This window comes from Mus caroli, unplaced genomic scaffold (assembly GCF_978045245.1).
Source record: "Mus caroli unplaced genomic scaffold, Mus_caroli_1 scaffold_6, whole genome shotgun sequence".
NCBI lineage: Eukaryota > Metazoa > Chordata > Mammalia > Rodentia > Muridae > Mus > Mus caroli.
Window position 1 is genome coordinate 40,778,205 of NW_028227261.1, and position 20,308 is coordinate 40,798,512.

At 45.1% G+C, this 20,308-nt stretch overlaps 1 protein-coding gene across 2 annotated transcripts; it reads left to right on the forward strand.

Moving 5' to 3' along the window:
• The first annotated feature begins 474 nt into the window (after positions 1-474).
• Positions 475-20,032, forward strand: Nsun4 (NOP2/Sun RNA methyltransferase 4). Of its 2 annotated transcripts, XM_029476421.2 has the most exons (7): positions 475-649; positions 5,608-5,942; positions 8,111-8,265; positions 12,584-12,744; positions 16,274-16,360; positions 16,743-16,867; positions 18,289-20,032. In XM_029476421.2, the coding sequence occupies exons 1-7, from the start codon at positions 557-559 to the stop codon at positions 18,563-18,565; spliced, it is 1,233 nt and encodes a 410-aa protein (XP_029332281.1). In that variant the 5' UTR covers positions 475-556; the 3' UTR covers positions 18,566-20,032. The 2 variants fall into 2 exon arrangements, with proteins under 2 accessions (XP_029332281.1, XP_021015889.1); XM_021160230.3 differs by lacking the exon at positions 16,274-16,360 and having other exon boundaries at positions 478-649.
• Positions 20,033-20,308: the final 276 nt, after the last annotated feature.

Sequence of the window (20,308 nt, forward strand, 5' to 3'; positions counted from 1 at the left end):
AGCTTGGCCTCGAACTCACAGAGATCTGTCTGCTTCTGCCTTCCAAGTGCTGGAATAAAGACATATGCCACTCTGCTCAGCCAAACGATCATTTCTAAAAATAGTGATCACCCCCTTTCTCTTCTTGGATCCTGAGCGGTGGAGTCAATTTGATAGTCTCAGAAAGAACACAAAATTAGGTACCGAGTCTTGAAAAGAACCGTCTAAAAGGAAGATCTTGAAACTGGCTTCTATGGCTTCCTAGCAATTCCGCTTCTGTCTATAGTCTGCTCTAATTTCGTTCTACCTCGGCAGCTTTCTCCATGCAGGTTGAGCCCAGAAGGCCTTCCCTGAACCTCCTAGGAGCTCCTTTAGATGCTCCAGCACAGCCACCGCTTCGTGTGCGCCCGGAGCTCTCTGGTGGGTGGGGTGTGGAGGTAGGCGGAGCCCTGGGGGGCGCCGCAAGCCTAGCCCCGCCCCGTTTGCCGCTGTTATTCTAAGCAGCCCTCAATCCTCCCCGGAACCCGCGAGAGCGCAGCTGCAGTTTCAGTCGGAATTATTGGCGTTGCTAGTTGACATGGCTGCGCCCGTCTTAAGATGTGTTCGGAAGCTGCTGAAGCTCGTGGACTTCACGCCGGTCCCGCGGAGATATCGATATAAGAAGAAATGGGTAAGGTCTGACATTAGAGGGAGACTTATCCAGCCCTTGCGTTTCCCCTCACTCACAGTTGCATTCGGGACATGCACTCAAGGGACCGTAGCCTTCTTGGAGCTCTTGTCTCACGTCTGCCTGTCCTTTTATTAACCATAAGCCTCTTCCTGTTGCGTAAGCAGCCCCCTGACTCCGCCCCTCTCTGTTAAGTCACGGCCTGAGCTTTCATTCGGTGACGTCACATCGCCTCATGTTACTTTTTCTTGCTTACTTTTATCTTGCCCTTCCCACCCTTCTTTTTCCTTTTCTTTACTCCCTCTTTCCCTTCCCCTCCAGTCCCATGACCTCTTCCCCTCCTTTCCTCCTTAAAATTTCAGCCCCTTCAACTTCACCTCAAGCAGATTGCCCTAACAACTACTCCTTCCCTCCTGAGTCTCCGTCGTCCTGCAGGAAAGGATTCACCCCCGTTCTCACTCTCGAGGTGCCTGTGGCGCCCGGGAAAGACTTCAACGACCACCTTTCCTGTAATGCTGGCCTTTCTCCAAATGCAGGCAACAGATTCACCAACCCCCCTTACTCTAGAGAACCTTTCTCTTGCCTCACCATTTCTTCTCCTTGCTTACCTCGACGGATCCCCACCCCACCCCCTCCGCCCCCAGTCCTCTCCTCCCCACCCCCACCGGAGAGGTGCTCCTTTGAACCCTTTTCTCCACTCCTAGGAAGGCTGTACAGACAAGAGCCAACTGGTTCATCCTCTCCTTGTTTTGACCGATTCAGCCTTCAGGGGTCACCCTCTCCTCATCAGCGGAACCTATGTTGCAACTATATTGATTCCCCAGAATCTCAGCGTTCATGTCCTCCAAGTCCGCGTCTTTGTTATGTGACTTCCCCACCTCTCATTCATCAGCCCCCTAGAGCCAGCCCAGTAACTTCCCCTGAACTTACTCATATAACCTTGGAGACAGACTCAGTGATTTCGACTTCCCTTATGCCAGGGTCCCAGGGAAATTACTCCATCATTTCACCTCTTCTTACCCATCGGCCCCTGAGAACTGGCCTTACAATTTCACCTCCCCTTGCTCACCGATCTGTGGAAACTAGACCTCTAACCCCTGCATCCATTTCTCAACGAGGGCCCCACTGTTCCTCTAGAAGAAGTTACAATGATCCTCCCCTTTCTTCAGCATCTTCCCCACCCTCTGGCAACCCTTACCATGACAACCCTATGCCTCCAAACTCTTGTGAACCTAAACCACAGCTTGATGTACCTCTTGGGAAAAATGGCTGTGGCCCTCCACTTTCTTCTCAGGCAGGCATGTCTGGCTCTCCCATCTCACCTCAAGAGGGCTGTATTCATTATTCCCATTTATGCCCAGATTCCCAGATATCTGCCCCTAGGAGTCCTTTCTGTGTTATCAACCTACCACCTGAGAGTGCTGGTTCTCCTAACTCACCCCTGCCTCAGGCTCTCCAGAAGTCCTGTGTAGGGTCCTTTCTGTGGGAACCTGGGGGGAACTCTTACCTCTTACTAACCCCAGGTACTATAATTTCTGGTCCTTCCTGCACCACAGGACCACCTCTTCCTCAGTGTCCTAATCCTTCCCTGTATTTCCCATCTCCCCTGAACAACCAGTGTGTAGCTCCACCTCAGTCACCCAGAGGTTATAACGAACCCCGCCCTCCTACCTCAGCTCCCCCTCAAATGAAGTCCCCCAAATCCCCTGAATCACGACGCAATCCCTACAAGTGTCGGTCCCTAGACAATACACCCCACCACACTCCTCCTAGCCATTCTAAATCCCATAAGACCAACACCTGTCCTCAGCCTCCCTCCCAGTCCTTTGGCCTCTCTAGTCCATGTATGGAGCCAGCCATCACAACTACTTCAAATTCCTGCCCAAAAGAACCTCCCCCAGAGACCGCTGTCCTCAAAACTGTTGCTCCTACTTCCTGTCCTCATAGCTCGCCTTGTAATCCTGCTTTGCCCAGTAGATATCCTAAGAGTAGTCCCCACGTACCACCTCCAGTTTCCCCCTGCAATACTCATATGTATTCTGTGGTTCCTCCCACCTCCCATTTATCTCCACTCTCTAGTCCCCTAAGTCAGTCTATACCTCTCCCTCATAACCAGCCTGCGGTTCTCCCCTGTGGCACTTATTCTGCTCCCAGGGGTCCGCCATCCCATATCAAGTCTGTGGCGCCTCCTTGTTCCACCCACATCTATTCTTTTATCCCTCTGAGAACACCCTTTGACCCCCGATGTTTACCTGTTGTCCCTCGAGCTCGGTTTTGCCCCACTACTGTTCCCTGTGGCATTCATACCTATGCTGTGACCTCTCCGGTCCCACTGAACAATCCCTCCCAGATTCCCTACAGCTGTTCTTTGCCTCCATCCAAGACCTCCTCTACCTGTAGCACTTCTGCCAGTTCAACTATTGTTTGTAGTGACTATCAAAGTAGTGACAGCCAGATTAACCACCAAAACAAAAGTCAGAGCCAAAACAAGAACAGCTCCCTTCATAATCAAAGCAAGAGTCCCCTAAGAAGGGGTGCCTTTCAGAGCAGAAGTCGGAGCCGGAGCAGTAGTCCTCTCCAAAGCAGTACTCAGGACCGTAATGAGAGTACCAATGTGGGTGTCAAACACAAGAGAAGTCGGAAGCAAAGCCAGAGTCCTGCAGATGGTAAAATTGAAAGCCAGAGCAAGAGTCTCCAGCATAGGAAAAGTGTGGGGCAGATGAAGAGTCCCCACAGTAAGAAGAAATGATGACCAGAACACATGTTCTGATCATAACAAAAACCCAGATGAGGGTAGAAGGTGCATTAACAAGACTGCCATCTCAGTTGTTACAATGAGGACTCCTCGTCTGAAGTCTTCAGTTCTTTTTTTAATCTGACTCAAGTCCTTCACTGTTGGCCAATAGCAGTCATCCTAGAAGTTCCTGCTTTAATTCTTACCTTAAGATTCTGTGAACTGTCTTTATTCTGCCTTCCTGGGGTCTGGGAAATCTAAAACATCTCAGCTCTATAATTCTGTGCATTACGTTGTCCAGTCATCTTAGGTAAGTTGACTCATTACTCTACCAGATGCGAAAGAGAATTATTGTTGGGTTTTGTTGTTGTTGTTGTTGTTTTTCGAGACAGGGTTTCTCTGTGTAGCCCTGGCTGTCCTGGAACTCATTCTGTAGACCAGGCTGGCCTCGAACTTAGAAACCCACCTGCCTCTGCCTCCCAAGTGCTGGGATTAAAGGTGTGTGCCACCACGCCCGGAATTATTTGTATCCTATTGAGCACCACTGCCATAGAGCTCTCTCATAAGCTAATAGACAATAACAAGCTTTTGAAAACAGGATTGTAAAGAATAGAAGTGCCAGGCATGGTGGCGCACGCCTTTAATCCCAGCACTCGGCAGCAGGGGCAGGTGGATCTCTGTAGTTTGAGGCAAGCCTGGTCTACAAATCAAGTTCCAGGACAGCTAGGTTTATGCAGAGAAACCATCTCTCATAAAAGCTATAAGCCTCAAGTTTCCCCAGGACCTTCACAGTTTCTTCAAAAGTTCTCCCTTGGGTTACTTAAGTACCCCCTTCACATTTGCTAGGTATAAATCTAGGGCATTGCTTGTGCTAGGCAAGCGCTGTTATACACTGAGCACACATCTCAGAGCACACACGTTGAGGTACATCTCAGATTAAGCCCTCAATCTCTCCCTCCTATTTTTTTTGAGATGCTTCTATGTGTCTTTGTGTGTGTGTTTGAGATAGAGTATCATGTATCCCAATTTGTCTTGAATTCTATATAACCAAGAATGACCCTCTTTTCTACCTCCAGAGCAGTAGGATTATAGGAGACTTTTTTTAAAAAAAGATTTATTTATTTTTATTTATATGAGTACACTGTAGCTATCTTCAGACACACACCAGAAGAGAGCATTGGATCCCATGTGGTTGCTGGGAATTGAACTCAGGACCTCTGAAAGAGCACTCAGTGCTCTTAACTGTTGAGCCATCTCTCCAGCCCCATATAGGAGACTTTTTAAAATGACATTTATTTATTGGTGTGGGTATGGTTTATGTGCATGTGTGCATGTATGTGCTACGGTCCACCTCTGGAGGTAAGACAATAAGTAGGGGAATCAATTCTTTCCTTCTGCCCTGTGGGTCTCAAAGATCAAACACAAGTAGTCAAGCTTAGTGACAAAAAGCCATCTCAACAAGAGATTCCTGATGTATTACTCACCCTGGCTTCGAATTTGCTTTTGTAGCCCCAACGTTAGCTTTGAACTCTAGATCCTCCTGGGATGACAAGTGCACCACTATGCCTAGCATTTACTCTCTTTTTTGATGACCCCTAGAGTTACTATGAGAGGTATGTGTCCCTTCCAATCTGTGATATGAAGGCTAACTTCATTCTCTCCCAGTTTTTCCTTTGGTAGGCAGAAGCAAGATGCAAAGATAGGAGAGAGCACTGAGTGGACTTGAATTTGCCTTGGAGCTCTGAGGTATTGGTAGATATACTGGTTAGTTTTATGTCAACTTGACACAATTTACCTAGAGTTATGTGAAATGAGGGAACCTTAATTGATAATTTGCCTCCATAAGATCCAGCTGTAAGGCATTTTCTTAATTAATGATTGATGGAGGAGGGCCCAGCCTATTGTGGGTGGTGCCATCCTTGGGCTGGTGGTTCTGGGTTCTATAGGAAAGCAGGCTGGGCAAGACATGAGTAAGCAAAGAAGCCAGCAAGCAGCAGCCTCTGTGGGCTCTCTGACAGCTCCTGCAGTGCCTGCCCTATTTGAATTCCTGCCTTGGCTTCCCTCAGTGATGGAGTGTCACCTGGAAGTGTAGGATGAAATAAACCTCCTTCTCAAGTTGCCTTGGTCATGATGCTTCATCACAGCAACAGAAACTGCAGTAAAGTCACATGATAAGAGATAAGAGTCAAGACTGGAATGATTAATACACTTGCTCTTTCTCTCTTAGGCTACCACAGAACCACAATTCACTGCCAGTCGGCTTGCTCTGCAGAATTTTGACATGACCTACAGTGTACAGTTTGGGGATCTTTGGCCATCAATCCGTGTTAGTCTTCTCTCAGAGCAGAAGTATGGTGCATTGGTCAATAATTTTGCTGCTTGGGATAGTGTGAGTGCTAAGCTAGAGCAGCTGAGTGCCAAGGACTTCATCAGTGAAGCCATCTCTCACCAGAAACTGGAGCCTGAGAGTGGCCTCTCTCCAACTCCAACCCTGGACTGCAGCCCAAACCTTCGATGCTTCACTTTTTCCAGAGGGGATGTTAGCCGCTTTCCTCCTGCCAGGTAGGGGCTGGAATGGTGAGGTCATTCTGAGTGCCTGCTACAAGTGGACCTGAAGAGCTCAGCCCTGTCCTCCAATACAAATCAGTTTTGTTGGTATGTCTAGTGTTTGCAGACTAGGTGTTTGCCCAAGTGCTGTATGTGTACTCTCTCTCTTGTCAGTACCCTGATGGGAATATAATAGCTGCTCTTTTTTTTATATTTGAGGTACAGAGAAATTAAGAAAGCTACTTGCTTTTGATCATCCAGAGAGCAAGTGGTGTATTTGGTATTTAGTCCTAGCAAGTTTGAACCCCAGAACCTGCACTTGGAACCTGTTCTGCATTCTGTAGAAAGCATCTACCTTTCACAAGAGCAGCTCACGGCTTCCTTCCCAGGGAAGATGCGTCTCCCCTTCTCCTTTGCCCTGTCAGCCACCCGCGAGAGGAGGAGGAGGAGAAGTGGACTTTGATAGGAAGTAGGGGTTGCCCAGGAGTGCAAGTTAGTGATAGACCTGAAGAAAACAGAACTTTGTCTCTTCCAGAGGTGGTGCTTGTGTGCATGAAGTTCAGTGGGAAAAGACTGTACAGCCAAGTGCTAAGTTGTGCTTTATGCCTTGAGAATAGGAAGCTGGATATAGTGGTATAAGCTCGTGATACCAGAACTTGAATGGTAGGCTTGAGGCTGGAATGGGACACACACATACACACACACACACACACACACACACTCCAGCCCTCTTCTCACTAATTCTTAAAGAAGCTTTGAGTTTTTATTCTTTTGTACCTTACTCATTCTTTTCTCTTTTGCCTAGAATGTTCTTCCATTTTTTTACCTAATGAAGGCCTTCTTCATCAGGCCCAACTCAGGTAGCCCCAGTGCATATAGTTGATGACCATTCCCTCTGAACCAGTGAAGTACTTTGTATCTTAAAGTGTAACCTGATAAAATTGAATTCCTGCTATGTGCCAGGCATGGTTTCAGGTCTTGGGAAGTAATCCGGTGTCTTAGTCAGGGTTTCTATTCCTGCACAAACATCATGACCAAGAAGCAAGTTGGGGAGGAAAGGGTTTATTCAGCTTCCTTTTTCCACATTGCTGTTAATCACCAAAGAATGTCAGGACTGGAACTCAGGCAGGTCAGGAAGCAGGAGCTGATGCAGAGGCCATGGAGGGATGTTCTTTACTGGCTTGCTTACCCTGGCTTGCTCAGCCTGCTCTCTTATAGAACTAAGATTACCAGCCCAGAGATGGTCCCACCCACAAGGGGCCTTTCCCTCCTTGATCACTAATTGAGAAAATGCCTTACAGCTGGATCTTGTGGAGGCATTTCCTCAACTGAAGCTCCTTTTTCTGTGATAACTCCAGCCTGTGTCAAGTTGACACAAAACTAGCCAGGACATTCCGGGGAACAAAAATTTTTGCCCTCCCAGAGCTATATTCTAATATGGGAAAATAAAGGAACACACACACACACACCCCTTAAAGTGAGGAACAAGTGCTTTAAAGAAAAATAGTGCAGCTGGAGATAGAGGGTGATAAGAAAGAGAAGCTGTTATTTTAGACAGACTAGACAGGAACTGCCAGTGGCCCTGAAGAGGTCACTTTGAGGCAATGCCTGACAGAAGTAAGGATGCACACTAGGGATATTTAAAAGAAAAGTGTTACGACAAAAGGTATAGGAATTGAAAGGCCTGAGGAGTGTGTGTGGCCCAGTGAAGGGCTAGCAATCTAGTTCAGAGTAAATTAATCTGTTTTCAAAAGGATCACTCAGAGATGGGGATGTAGCTTAATTGGTAGAATGTTTACTGAGCATGCACAAAACTCTTGAGTTTTACCCATATTGCATAAGCCAGGTGTGGTAGCTCAAACCTGTAATTCCATAGTTCATCAGTGCAGCAGGAGGATCTGAACTTCAATGTCATTCTCAGCTTTCTAGCAAGCTTGAGCCCAGCCTGGGATACATGAGACATTGATCTTGTTTTTTAAAAGATTTACTGTGGATACTATATAGATGAATGACTGAGACCCGTGGATGTTGTATAGATGAATGACTGAGACCCGTGGATGTTGTATAGATGAATGACTGAGACCTGTGGATGCTGTATAGATGAATGAGTGTCTGGGAAATAATAAGGGCATGTACTTGCTCAGCTTGGCTCCTGGTCAGTGTGATGGTCTTCTCTCTTCCAGACTTGGCAGCCTGGGTCTCATGGACTACTACCTGATGGATGCTGCCTCCTTGCTCCCTGTCCTGGCTCTTGGTCTGCAGCATGGAGACATTGTGCTTGATCTGTGTGCTGCTCCTGGGGGCAAAACGCTGGCATTACTTCAGACGGGCTGTTGCCGTAAGTCAGTGGCATGGTGTCTTGGGCAGGCAGGGATCCCCACTTCACCAAGGAGGGCACACTGAATGTTATAAGTTTAGTCCCAAGGTGGGGGATAATAATATTTACTAAGTTTATTGTCAGTTGGTCAAAAAAAAAAAATGGCTGATGAAGGTTTCTGCAGGCAGACTAAATCCGGGCCCTGATAAATCCACCACGTGATCCTCTCACCCTTTTGTATTTGCTAATTTGTCTCTAAGGTAAAGTCTCACTTCTTTGTATTGCCAACCTCTTATTTTCAGCTTTATATGTCATTCGTAAGCTTTCGAGGCTTTCCAGCACACCTGCTACCTTTGCTCATGTTACCTCCCTTTAGAGCCCCCATCCTCCCCTGGCTGTGTTATCTAAATCCTTTTAGCTTTTGAGCCTCAGTTAGGGTGTGATACCTGCAGGACATGTTCTCTCGTAGCTGCTACTGGCTTGTTCAGAATGACTCCTTCCTGTGCACCCATGCCATGAGCATCACCTGTTAGCACATTAACATTATTAGCCTTTCCTCAGAGCATTAATGGATATGTGTCTTCTCCTTCCTCAAGATTATGAATTCCATTCTGGTGGTGGTGGCAGTGCATGCCTTTAGTCCCAGCATTTGGGAGGCAGAGGCAGGTGGATCTACTTGAGTTTGAGGCCAACTTGGTTTACTGAGTGAGTAAGCCCAGAACAGCCAGGACTACACAGAGAAACCCTGACTTAAAAAAACAAAAATAAAAATTCCAAATTCTTTGGGAACAGGCTGAAGCTTCTTCGTGTGTTTTGGTGTTGTAGGTGACCCTGGTGTTCATAGGTGCTCCTTTTAGCCAGCCTTTGGCAAAAAGGCTGCCTTAAAGTAGAACTTACCAGGCTGGAGAGTGTTCAGCGGTTAAGAGCACTGACTGCTCTTCCCCAGGTCCTGAGTTCACTTTCCAGCAACCACATGGTGGCTCACAACCATCTGTAATAGGATCTGATGCCTTCTTTGGGTGTGTCTGAAGAGAGTGGCAGATAAATCTTTTTGTTTGTTTGTTTGTTTTTTGATAGATAAATCTTAAAAAAAAAAAAAAAGGTACCTTTTTCTTGAGTCCTGAGAAATAGGCAGGTGTACTTTTCCCATCTGATCTAGAGCTTACTGGACTTCTCCTGCCACATGCCTTTCTGTTAGGTGTCAACCTTCTATTCTTGTTACTCCGAAGCTGGCTGGCACAGTTTGAGTTAGCCCCTAGCCTCTCATGAGTAAATTGTTTTCAGCTTCTGGAAGCTGAAAAGGAAAAGAGGAAAAGATGTTGGCACAAGTTTAGCGAGTGAGTTGTGAGCCCATTCCGGATGCTGCGCTGCGCTGTGTGAGATTCCCGTTAGAAGGGAGAGGAGAGAAACGGCAAGGGAGAAGTGTTTCCAAGGTGCACTAAACCAGCAGCATCCCTTCTTCATCCCAGGTACTTACCCAAGCCTGGCTTCTTGGCCACAAAACATAGATTGGGTCACAGGGTGTCAGGGCGAGCGTGGAACTTAGGATTTACATTGGTAAGTCTTACAAATGTTGGACACGGAAGCGGAACTGGAAGCTACCTTTCCTTTCTCAGTTTGTTTCCTCCTGAACAGAGTGTTTGATTTTTTAAATGTTAAGTGCTCTTAGAAATTGGGATGCTTCTCATGGGGACACTAAACCTCTTCCTAGTAGCACCCTCTAGCTCTTCAGTACTGTTCATTCCCATGTGCCTCTGTGGCTGAGTGTCACTTGTCCTTTATCATCAAGCCTTTTGTTTTTGTTTTTGCTTTTTGTTGTTGTTGCTGCTGCTTCCCACCCCCCACCCCACCAAATGGGGTTCCTCTGTGTAGCCCTGGCTGTCCTAGAACTCATTCTGTAGACCATGTTGGCCTTGAACTCACTTTTTTTAAAAAAATGATTTATTTATTTATTTTATGTATATGAGTTCACCATTGCTCTCTTCAGACACACCAGAAGAGGGCATCAGACCTCATTACAGATGGTTGTGGGCCACCATGTGGTTGTTTGGAATTGAACTCAGGACCTCTGGAAGAACAGTCAGTGCCCTTTACCACTAAGCCATCTCTCCAGCCCCAGAGTCACATTTTCTTATCCCTGTCTTCAAGCTCTTGATCCTCCTTCCTCAACCTCCCAGATGCTGGCACTACAGCTATGTGCCTCTAGGCCTGCCTTAACATCAATCTTACAGGAACGTTTTTCATATAGCAGAACTGAAACCAACCAGATATTTCTTAAACTCCTGGTCTGTCAGAGAGAGGGTGGAGGCTAGAGAGGTGGCTCAGCAGTTATGAACTCCTGGCTCTCAGCACCCACACCAGGCAGCTTGTAATGGCTTATATAATGTCAACTCCATGGTATCTGATGCCCTCTTCTGGCTTCCTCAGGCGTGCACACAGGCATACACTTACATAGATGTATATACACTCAAATTTTAAAAATTAATAAGAGAATGTAAAGTAGTCCATTATTAGGCTTGGTTTTATAACAAAGAAAACTAAGTGGCTAAGCTTCTAAGAAGAAATATGTTTCTCAGACATGTAATGCTTGTCTGAAAAGCTTCAACTATCCAGGAAGTCAAGGGATGGTGTGGAGGCCCCACACTCATCAGGGACTCTGTAGCGACTCTGCTGTTTTTATTTCTGCTCCTTGGTTTGGTTTAAGCATCATTTTTAGAATCAATATTGTGGTACAAGATAGCTGCTAGAACATCAACCAGCCATTTGATTTTGAGGCAGAAGGAAATGATTGTTAGCCTTCTAGACACGTTTTCTCAGAGGTCTTACATGGTATTAGTGTCTACAGTTCACTAACCAATCATACTGAGTTGTAAAAGAATGCTAGGAGGGCTGGAGAGATGGCTCAGTGGTTAAGAGCACTGACTGCTCTTCCAGAGGTCTTGAGTTCAATTCCCAGCAACCACATGGTGGCTCACAACCATCTATAATGGGATCTGACGCCCTCTTCTGGTGTGTCTGAAGACAGCTGCAGTGTACTCACATATATAAAATAAATACATCTTTAAAAAAGAAAGCTAGGAAAGGTATACAATTATATAGAGAGGTATATATAGGTATACCTCTCTATATAATTGGGGTTCTGTTATTAAGGAGTAAGATAATAGTAAATTCAGGTGAATAATCTATAGTATGTACTGAAGACCAAGAGAGACATATTGTCCTGTTTTCAACTTGACACAAGCTAGAGTTATCTGGGAAGAGGAACTCCATCCAAATTGCCTGTAGGCCAGAGAGGTGCCTCAGCAGTTATGAGGCAGTGATTGTTATGGGCGGGTCCAGCCCTCTGTGGGTTCTACCCCTGCGCAGGTGGCCCTGGGGTATAGAAGAAAGCAAACTGACCAAGCAGGTAAGCAGTTCCTACATGGTCTCTGCATCAGTCTCTGCCTTCCTTCAGGTTTTTTCCTTGACTTGCTGCTCTAATTTCCCTCCATGAAGAACTGGAAACTGGAAACTGAAACAAACCGTTTCCTCTCCAAATTGCTTTTGGTCATGGTGTTTATCACATCAATAGAAACCCAACGAGAAGACACAAGTGTTTCAAAGAGATTGGGTCACACACATGTCCAGCTACTCAAGAGGCTGAAACTGGATTGCTTGAAAACTTCAAGAACAGTCTAGGTACCATAGGTATCAAAAACAAAACAAAGCAAAGCAACAAAACAGCCTGGCTAGTGTATGAGTTAGCACTGAGGCAGGATGACCTCAAGTTCACAGCTAGTCTAGGCTACAGAAAATAAGACTCCGTCACAGCATTATAAGACCCAACCAACTCCATTTTTTGAAGTTCCAGGGGTTAAACTCCAATTCCAGGAGGAAAACCGAAAAGTCCACTTGAGCAAACGTCTTTGGCACTTCCCACCCCCAGCAACAGCCAGTCAGGCAACAACAGCAGGGTCAAGGTACATATTTATAACCCAGCCATCCTGTTTGTCAGGTGACTTTGCCTCTGTGTTTGGTAACTGCAGATTATGCCAAAAATGCAGTTTTTAAAATACCAACGTGCTGACCTGTATGAAAATTCCCCAAACTTGCTGTAACTACAGTAAATACCCCTGCACCCCTAGACACTATTCACTTTTCCTTTCCATAGATATTTGTCTTTGTGACCGCTACCCCTGAGTGACTGATTTGGTACCACATATATTACAAGCATCCCTGCCTTTGAGGTCTTTGTTGACTGAGTACATCTAAGAATTGGTTTCGTTTTCCATGAACACCTTTTGTTGGTATGATATGATGATGTTGAGTCAGAGCCTCTGAAGACTCTTTATTTCCACAGGTAATCTAGCTGCCAACGACCTCTCCACTTCCCGAACAGGCAGACTACACAAGGTCCTTCACAGTTATGTGCCTCAAGATATTAGGGAAGGGAACCAAGTTCGAGTTACCTCATGGGATGGCAGGAAGTGGGGAGAACTGGAGGGGGACACCTATGATAGGGTAAGTGACCTCTGACTCTGTGCTCTGGCCTCCGATCCCAGGGGTAAGATGTAGCCCTGGGGTTTGAATGTGTGCGGCTGTTTTTGGACCTAGGCAGTTCTCCATGAGTGACTTGGAGACAGTGCCATTTGCAGAGTTCTAAGTTCAGCTTAGATGACTGGCTACTGTTTTCATTAGAGATAGTTGGCAGCAAAAAGAATTTGAACCTAACTGCGTGTGGAAAAAGTTATTAGGCATATTTTATTTCTGAAGTCACTTGGTTTCTTGCAACCTCCTGCAACGATGAGTATGAATGAGAACATTTTATTTCTGAATATTAAAATAGCACATGGTGCAAAATTCAGGAGGCATGAGAGAATCCCCAGTGGAAAATAACATTCTTTTTAGACTGTACACTGCCATCTTCTTCCTCTTCCTTCAGATAACTATTTTTATTTTTTATAGTCTTTGCGTAATTTGTATATGAAAATATAGATTTGTGAGTTTCTTAATAGAAATGGCAGCATGTGGTATTCATCCTGACATCTATGACTTTTTAATTAATTAAAATATCCTCAGGTGTAGTCCATAGTTTTATGCATTTGAAGTAAAATTGCTGGCTAATGGTTTCCATCAGTTAGGATTTTGACAGAGTTTGAGAAGTGCTTTAGACGTTTGGCCAATCTTGCTTTCTCTGGCAATGAGCATGTTTTTCTCTATCCTGTTAGTATTGCTTCTGTCTGTCTTTTTTTTTTTTTTTTTAAGATGTATTTATTTTATATAGGTGAGTGCACTCTAGCTGTCTTCAGACACACCAGAAGAGGGCATCAGATTCCATTACAGATGTTTGTGAGCCACCATGTGGTTGCTGGGAATTGAACTCCAAACCTCTGAAAGAACAGCTCTTAACAGCCGAACCATTACTCCAGCCCTGCTGGTCAGTTTTTAATAAAACTTGCAGTACCTCTCACAGTCCCCTGTTGTGTATGTTGTTGAAACTCTTAATATTTTTAAGTTATTTATTTCCTTTTCAAAAATTCTTTTAGATTTATTTATTTTTATGTGGATAATTGTTTAGCCTTCGGTTATGTGTGTACCACATGTGTGCCTGGTGCCCTCAGATCAGAAGAGGGAGCCAGGTTCCCTGGAACTGGGATTAAAAGCAATTGTAAACTCCTGTGTGGATGCTAGGAGTTGAACCTGGTTTCTCTATAAAAGCAACACATGCTCTTAACCACTGAGCCATCTCTCCAGCCCCTCGTTATTTTCTTTTAATTAGCACACTATAAACTCACTTATTTAAAACATGATTTATGATCACTGCATATTGTACACAGGTATAAAATGGACAAAGTATATAGCTAGGCAGTGGTGGTACAAACCTTTAATCCCAGCACTCAAGAAACAGAGGGAGGCGGATCTCCAAGTTTGAGGTCAGCCTGGTGTACAGAGTAAATGCCAAGACAGCCAGGGCTACACAGAGAAACCTTCTCTTAGAAAACTAAAAATGTGTAGACTGCATGGCATGTGGGTGAGGGCTAGCATTTTTGATTCAGGCTCCTTGGACTGGAGTCCTGGCTTCATGACTTGCCTTTTGTGAGTTACTTAAACTCGGAATTGTGTTGAACTTCTTCAGTGTGGTACATTGTAGTGCCTGTCCCATAGGTGGTTGACTAAGAATGCCTTTGCACAGTTTCAGACTACAGCAAATATCCAACATTGTTATCATTGTCGATTCCTCCTCATTTTCTGTTCACTGATTTTAGCTATGCTTTGTGGAGCAATGGAGAATGAATTCCCTCCCAGTTTACTTGACATTTGAAACAGCTTTGGTCCTTGAAGATATCTTCATTAATTTATTTGTTGAAGAAATAGTAGTGTGCAATCTGCTGTGTGCAAAGGAAGTGTTAGACACTTTAGATGCAGAGAAAAATGCTACCTCAGGCCTCGACAGACCTGATAACCCCATTCTTTTTCAGTCATATTTGCCCATCAGTTGGAGAGAGTCCAGCACTCTGCATGTCCATCACCCCTCCCTTCCATTCACAGGTTTCCTCCATCCCACCCCTCCCAAGTTAAAGCTTATTTCCAATAATAAGATGCTTATTTGAACATATTTTTCTCCATGTTTTTTCAAGGGGGAAGTGTAAAAGCACACTGGAGGCTGATGTGAGCTAGCGAGCCATCCAAGCATATGGCTGGTAACCACACATTGGACCATGCCTGCTGTAGCAATGCTTGTGCCATAGCTGATGTTGAACAGCTCCTGCCCTGGATGAGGCTGGCAGCTTTCACAGTTGACACTGATAAGCGATATCTGTGGTGTATTGGTACCAAAATAAGGATCTATTTGCCGCTTATTTTCTAGTCTCCTTGAACTCTGTTGTCCCTGTGCATGAGGGCACAGGACCCCAACACCCTCACTCCATCGCCTGAGTCCAGCCACCTTTTGCAGATTGTAAGACTTTCCACAGCTTTCTCTCCTTTCCCTCCCCTCTGCCCCACTTTCCTTTTAGACAGGGTTTCATGTAGCTTAAGCTGGTCTCACACTAGCTTTTATAGCAAAGGATGACCTTGAAATTTGCGTCCTCCTGCCATTACCTCCTGATGCTAGGACTACAGAGGGCACCACCATGTCCTGTTCCTTTTTCTTACTATGTGTATACTGTGTTAGTTCACCAAAGACTAGATCAATATTGAATATTGGGCAGGTTTTTTGTTTTTGTTTTAGGTTTTTCAGGTCAGGATTTCTCTATGTAGCCCTGGCTATCCTGGAACTAGCTTTGTAGACTGGGCTAGCCTCAAACTCAGATCCACCTGCCTTTGCTTCCTGAGTGCTGGGACTTAAAGGTGTGTGCCACCACCACCTGGCAAAATTGGGTTATTTTTAATTTACTTCTATGCCAAAAATATCTTTCCAAAGATTGTTTTACCTTTGTCAAACATACATATAGGAATATTTAAAACATTCTTTTGTCTGTCTCAAGTGCTTAGTATAGAAAAGGCTGCTGGTAAATTAATGATTTTGTATTTCTTACTTTAGAATATTTAAATATTGGAAACCAGATATGGTGGTACATACCTGTCATCCCTTGGGAGCTGAGGCAGGAGAATTGTGAGTTCAAGGCCAGCCTTTGCTACATTGTATGTGTGTGGGTGTGTGTGTGTGCACATGTGCACTCGTATGTGTGTCAATGGCCACAGCTTCGGATCCCTCCAGAACTGGAGTTACAGGTGAACCATGTGATCGCCGTGACTCAGCTGCAGGTGCTCTCAACTCCGAGCGTCTCCTCAGCCCTCCTCCCCTTTTCCTTTTAGAACAGCACTGGTGATTTAACCTAGGGCCTTGCACCCTGACATTGTTTTAAGATAATTTTGAATTCTGATTGTTTTATTATGTAACATGTAAATTGAGTGTTTACCATATATAAATTGGATGTTTTCACCAAATAGCGAAGGACAGAGCCTTGAAGTACTAAGCTTTTATTTCTTAAGTTGATATCAGTTATGTAATTACAATTATTTATATGCAGCTTTTGTTTTGAAACAGGGTCTTATGAAACCTAGGCCGGCTTCAGACTCACTCTGTAAGCTGAGGCTGGCTATGACTCCTCATTCTCCTGCCTCCACCTCTCAAGTACGGGAACGCTAAGTGTGTACTACCATGCATATATTTGAATTTAATTTAATTGTACTTTTTGAGACAGGGTCTTACTCTGTGCCTGTGGCTGGTCTAGGAAAGCAGAGCCTAGGTGACCTTCATATTTGTGGCAGTCCTCTTGCCTCTGCCTCTGCTTTTTGATCAACCATGAATATTTCTAAATATACGATTTTTCCCACTCACTGTTTCACAGTTCTCTATCAGGTTAGAATGAGAATCCTTGTCGGGTCTGCAATGGAGGGGTGGGAAGAAGGAGCATCTCCACTGAACTGTGTCATTGGGGGCCTAAGCCGCTCTGACCTAAGTCAGAAGGACCTAGAGGGAGCCTTAATGCTTTATCTTTTACCATTCTGGGCAGGTGTTAGTAGATGTGCCATGTACCACGGACCGCCATTCCCTTCATGAGGAAGAGAACAACATCTTTCAGCGGTCAAGGAAGAAGGAGCGACAGATGTTGCCTATGCTGCAGGTGCAGCTTCTTGCGTGAGTGACATAGTTACAGAATCTCAGGCGTTAGGGTCTAGTCTCCTGAGATCTCTGCTGGGGGACTGGAAGCCAAGACCATCACTATAAGAATCTGGCTGGAGGTTTGCCTGAGGCAGTCGGCTTCATGAGTTGGTTCTTTCTAGAATAGTAACTACTCCACTAGTTTTATCCCTAGTGCCAGTGCCTAGCGTTTTTGAAAAGCAGATTCTGTCAGCCTTAGATATTTTAGAAGCTCAGGCAGTAGAATAGCTTGAGCCTAGGAGTCTGGGTTATCCTAGGTGCTAACCTGGGCAACATAGTGAGACCCTATCTCAGAGAGAAAAAGGAGACTGGAGAAATGACTCAGCAGTTAAGAGCACTATTTGCTCTTGCAGAGGACCAGGTCTGGTTCCCAGTACCCGCATGGCTTCTTACACCCATCTGTAACCCCACTACCAGGGGAAGTGATGCCTCTTCTGACTTCCATGGGCTCCTGCACACATGGCACATATCCATACATTCAGGCACACACATACACATAAAATAAAATAAGTAAGAAATATTTTCTTAAATAATAAAACAAAACTACTACACTTATTCATTTTAAAAAGAAGCCAGGCATGGTGCATGCTTTTAATCTCAGAGTTTGAGAGACAGACATGGGAAGATCTCTGATTTTCAGGCCAGTCTGGACTACATTGTGAGTTCCAGGTCAGCTGGGGCTATATAATGAGACCTTGGGGTGGGGGGCGGGGAGCGGGCACAGGTGAGGATTGAATAGAAAAAGAGAAAGAGAAAGGGAGAAAAGAAAGAGGAGAAAAAAGTGAAGGGGCTTAGGGTCCAGGGTTTTGTATGACTGAGGAGAGAATTCATTTGATAGCCATTATTAGGATTTAGTTCATAACTAGAATCAGGATTCAAAGGGTCTTTCTTTCTTTTAGCTAGTGATAATTATGTGTATGCATACGTGTCTTCATATAGGCATGTGCACACTCGTATAGATGCCCATGGAGGTTAAAGATTTTGGAGCCCCCGGACTTGGAGTTGTAGGAAGTTTTGACATGGGCTCTGGGTACTGAACTTGGGTCCTCCACAACAGCAGTATGCACTCTTAATTGCTGAGCCACCTCTCCAGCCCCATCAAGGATTCTTTGAAGGAGGGTTTGTAGAGGTGGGTGTGGTGGTATGTGCTTATAATCCCAGCACGTGGAAGGCTGAGGCAGGAGGATGGCAAATTGGAGGCTACTCTGTGCTATATAACAGGGTTGTAGCTCACAAAGGAAAGAACCAAGCAAACATCCAGCAAGGCTCCTAGAGGAAAGCCTCATCTTCTGCCACTCCACTGGGTAGTAGACCACCCTACCTGTGTTCCTAGCCCCGTGTTGCTCTCACCCTTCTGAGAAGTAAACTAGTTATTGCTTTTTTTTTCTTGGTTTCAGGGCTGGACTCCTTGCCACCAAACCAGGAGGTCACGTTGTCTATTCAACTTGCTCACTGTCACACTTACAGAATGAGTATGTGGTGCAAGGTGCCATTGAGCTTCTGGCCAATCAATACAACATCAAGGTTCAAGTGGAAGACCTGTCTCACTTCCGAAAGCTTTTCATGGACACATTCTGTTTCTTCCCATCCTGCCAGGTTGGGGAGCTGGTAATACCAAACCTCATGGCCAATTTTGGACCTATGTACTTCTGCAAACTGCATAGGCTGCCATAGTGCCACCCTGTCCCTGAAGTAGGAAGGTGATGACTCCATTGAAATTGAGGCTAGTGGCAGATGTATCCCAAGGCCTGTCTCCATCCATTACATCTGAAGATAGTTGTAAACAGCAGGAGGTAGGGACTGCTGCCCAGCTCTGGATTATCAGCAGGCTTCTAACTCATACTCTCATGTCTCTTAGTCTCTACTAAGGTCCTTGCTCCATTAGAGATTAAGACAGAATGGTGAATAAGCCCATAGTTTAAGCTGTAAATTTGGGAAGAAACATTTAGCCAATAAAGTTGTTAAAGTGCTCTAAGGGTGGGCCTGCAGTTGGGTACATCACATCAGTCTAAGCTCTATTATGTTTATGTGTCAGCTGAAGCTGCCAAGCACACTCTCCAAAGTGCCCAGCCAGGCCTCCAGTCCTCCCACACTGGTGCGTTCCATTTAATCAACCCACAGGCCTGACAGCCTCCCCAAGTGTCTCCATATGGCACATGGTCTAATTTAAGGAATAAGTAACTGAAACGGTTGAGCCTGGGGCTGATGATCCTCTTACAGAGAGAAAGCTTTCCTAAGCTGAATGCTCTGGCTCGTCTTCAGATGCGGCTGCAAAGCTGCTTTTGGTACAGACTGGTTTTGTATGTTTCTTCTTTTATTTCTTCATATAACAACAAGTGTTCTGGGAATTCCTGTATGACAACTATGGAGCTGTTAGAGAGATGGTTGGGACCATGGCAAATAGTTGGCTTTCCTCATCTTTAGAATGGCAGCCTACTTTTTTTTTTTTTTCTAGGCAGAATCATGTTTAATAGAATGCCCTCTGAAAACCCATTTCAAAATAGAGAAGCTCTCCCAAACTGTAGAAGCCATAAAAATGCAAAATACTTCTTTAGGAAAAACTGAATCAAAATTACGCCTCAATTTTCAAAATAACACACAAGTTATTTCCACTGGTCAGGCACCAAGGTGACAGACAGCAACCACAGTCATCCTGCTCAGCCAAAGTCAGTTGTTCTCAATCTGCTCCAAGTCCATGTCGCCGTGGTCTAGTGGGAAGATGCCCTCCTCTCCTGCACTGTCCCAGTCACTGGGGTACCCACTGCTCCCACCCTCGCCTGGGCTGGCCTCTGGCTCCCCTGACGCCCAGACACTGGGGCTGGCAGGGCCAGGGAGCAAAGGCTCTTGGAGTTTTTTGGCAGCCTACTTCTTTTCGCTCTCCAAGTACCTCGGAGTTTCCTGACATTTTATTTCAAGTGTCTTGTTTTTACTTCTAGTCTGTGGCTCAGCTCTGGTGCCTGCTTTGGCTCATCTCCACATCCTCTAGAGTTCTGAGTTCTTCCGCATAGCGGGGCTTTACCTCACACATGATGTTTTGGGGTGACATTACATAAAGTGACTTGCATGCTGATTGCTTTGTAACACTTGTCAGAACAAAGCAACTTTTAGAGCCAGGAAATAGTAAACATTGCTTATGGTCAAGTGTGTGTGTGTGTGTGTGTGTGTGTGTGTTCACCTTGTCAATAACTTGAATGTTTATTGGCTCTTCCCACTTTTTTATCCCTTCTTTATTACCATTCTTTTCATCTTTCATGCCTTCCCTGCTAATCCTTATTTGAGTATTAGAAGTATCAATTGAGAAGGACATTAGCAAAGGTTAAGACATCTCCTTTCTTGAGATTTGTATTATAACTGAGGACCTGGGAAGGCCTTCCAGACTTTAAGTCAAGTGAAGCTAGTAGACTAGAAGTGCAGGGC

Coding starts and splice junctions, on each gene's coding strand:
- Nsun4 (XM_029476421.2), top strand. CDS start 557: ATGGCTGCGCCCGTCTTAAGATGTGTTCGGAAGCTGCTGAAGCTCGTG. Junction 8,266..12,583: donor ACTTCAGACGGGCTGTTGCC/GTAAGTCAGTGG, acceptor TTATTTCCACAG/GTAATCTAGCTGCCAACGAC. Junction 16,868..18,288: donor CTGCAGGTGCAGCTTCTTGC/GTGAGTGACATA, acceptor TCTTGGTTTCAG/GGCTGGACTCCTTGCCACCA.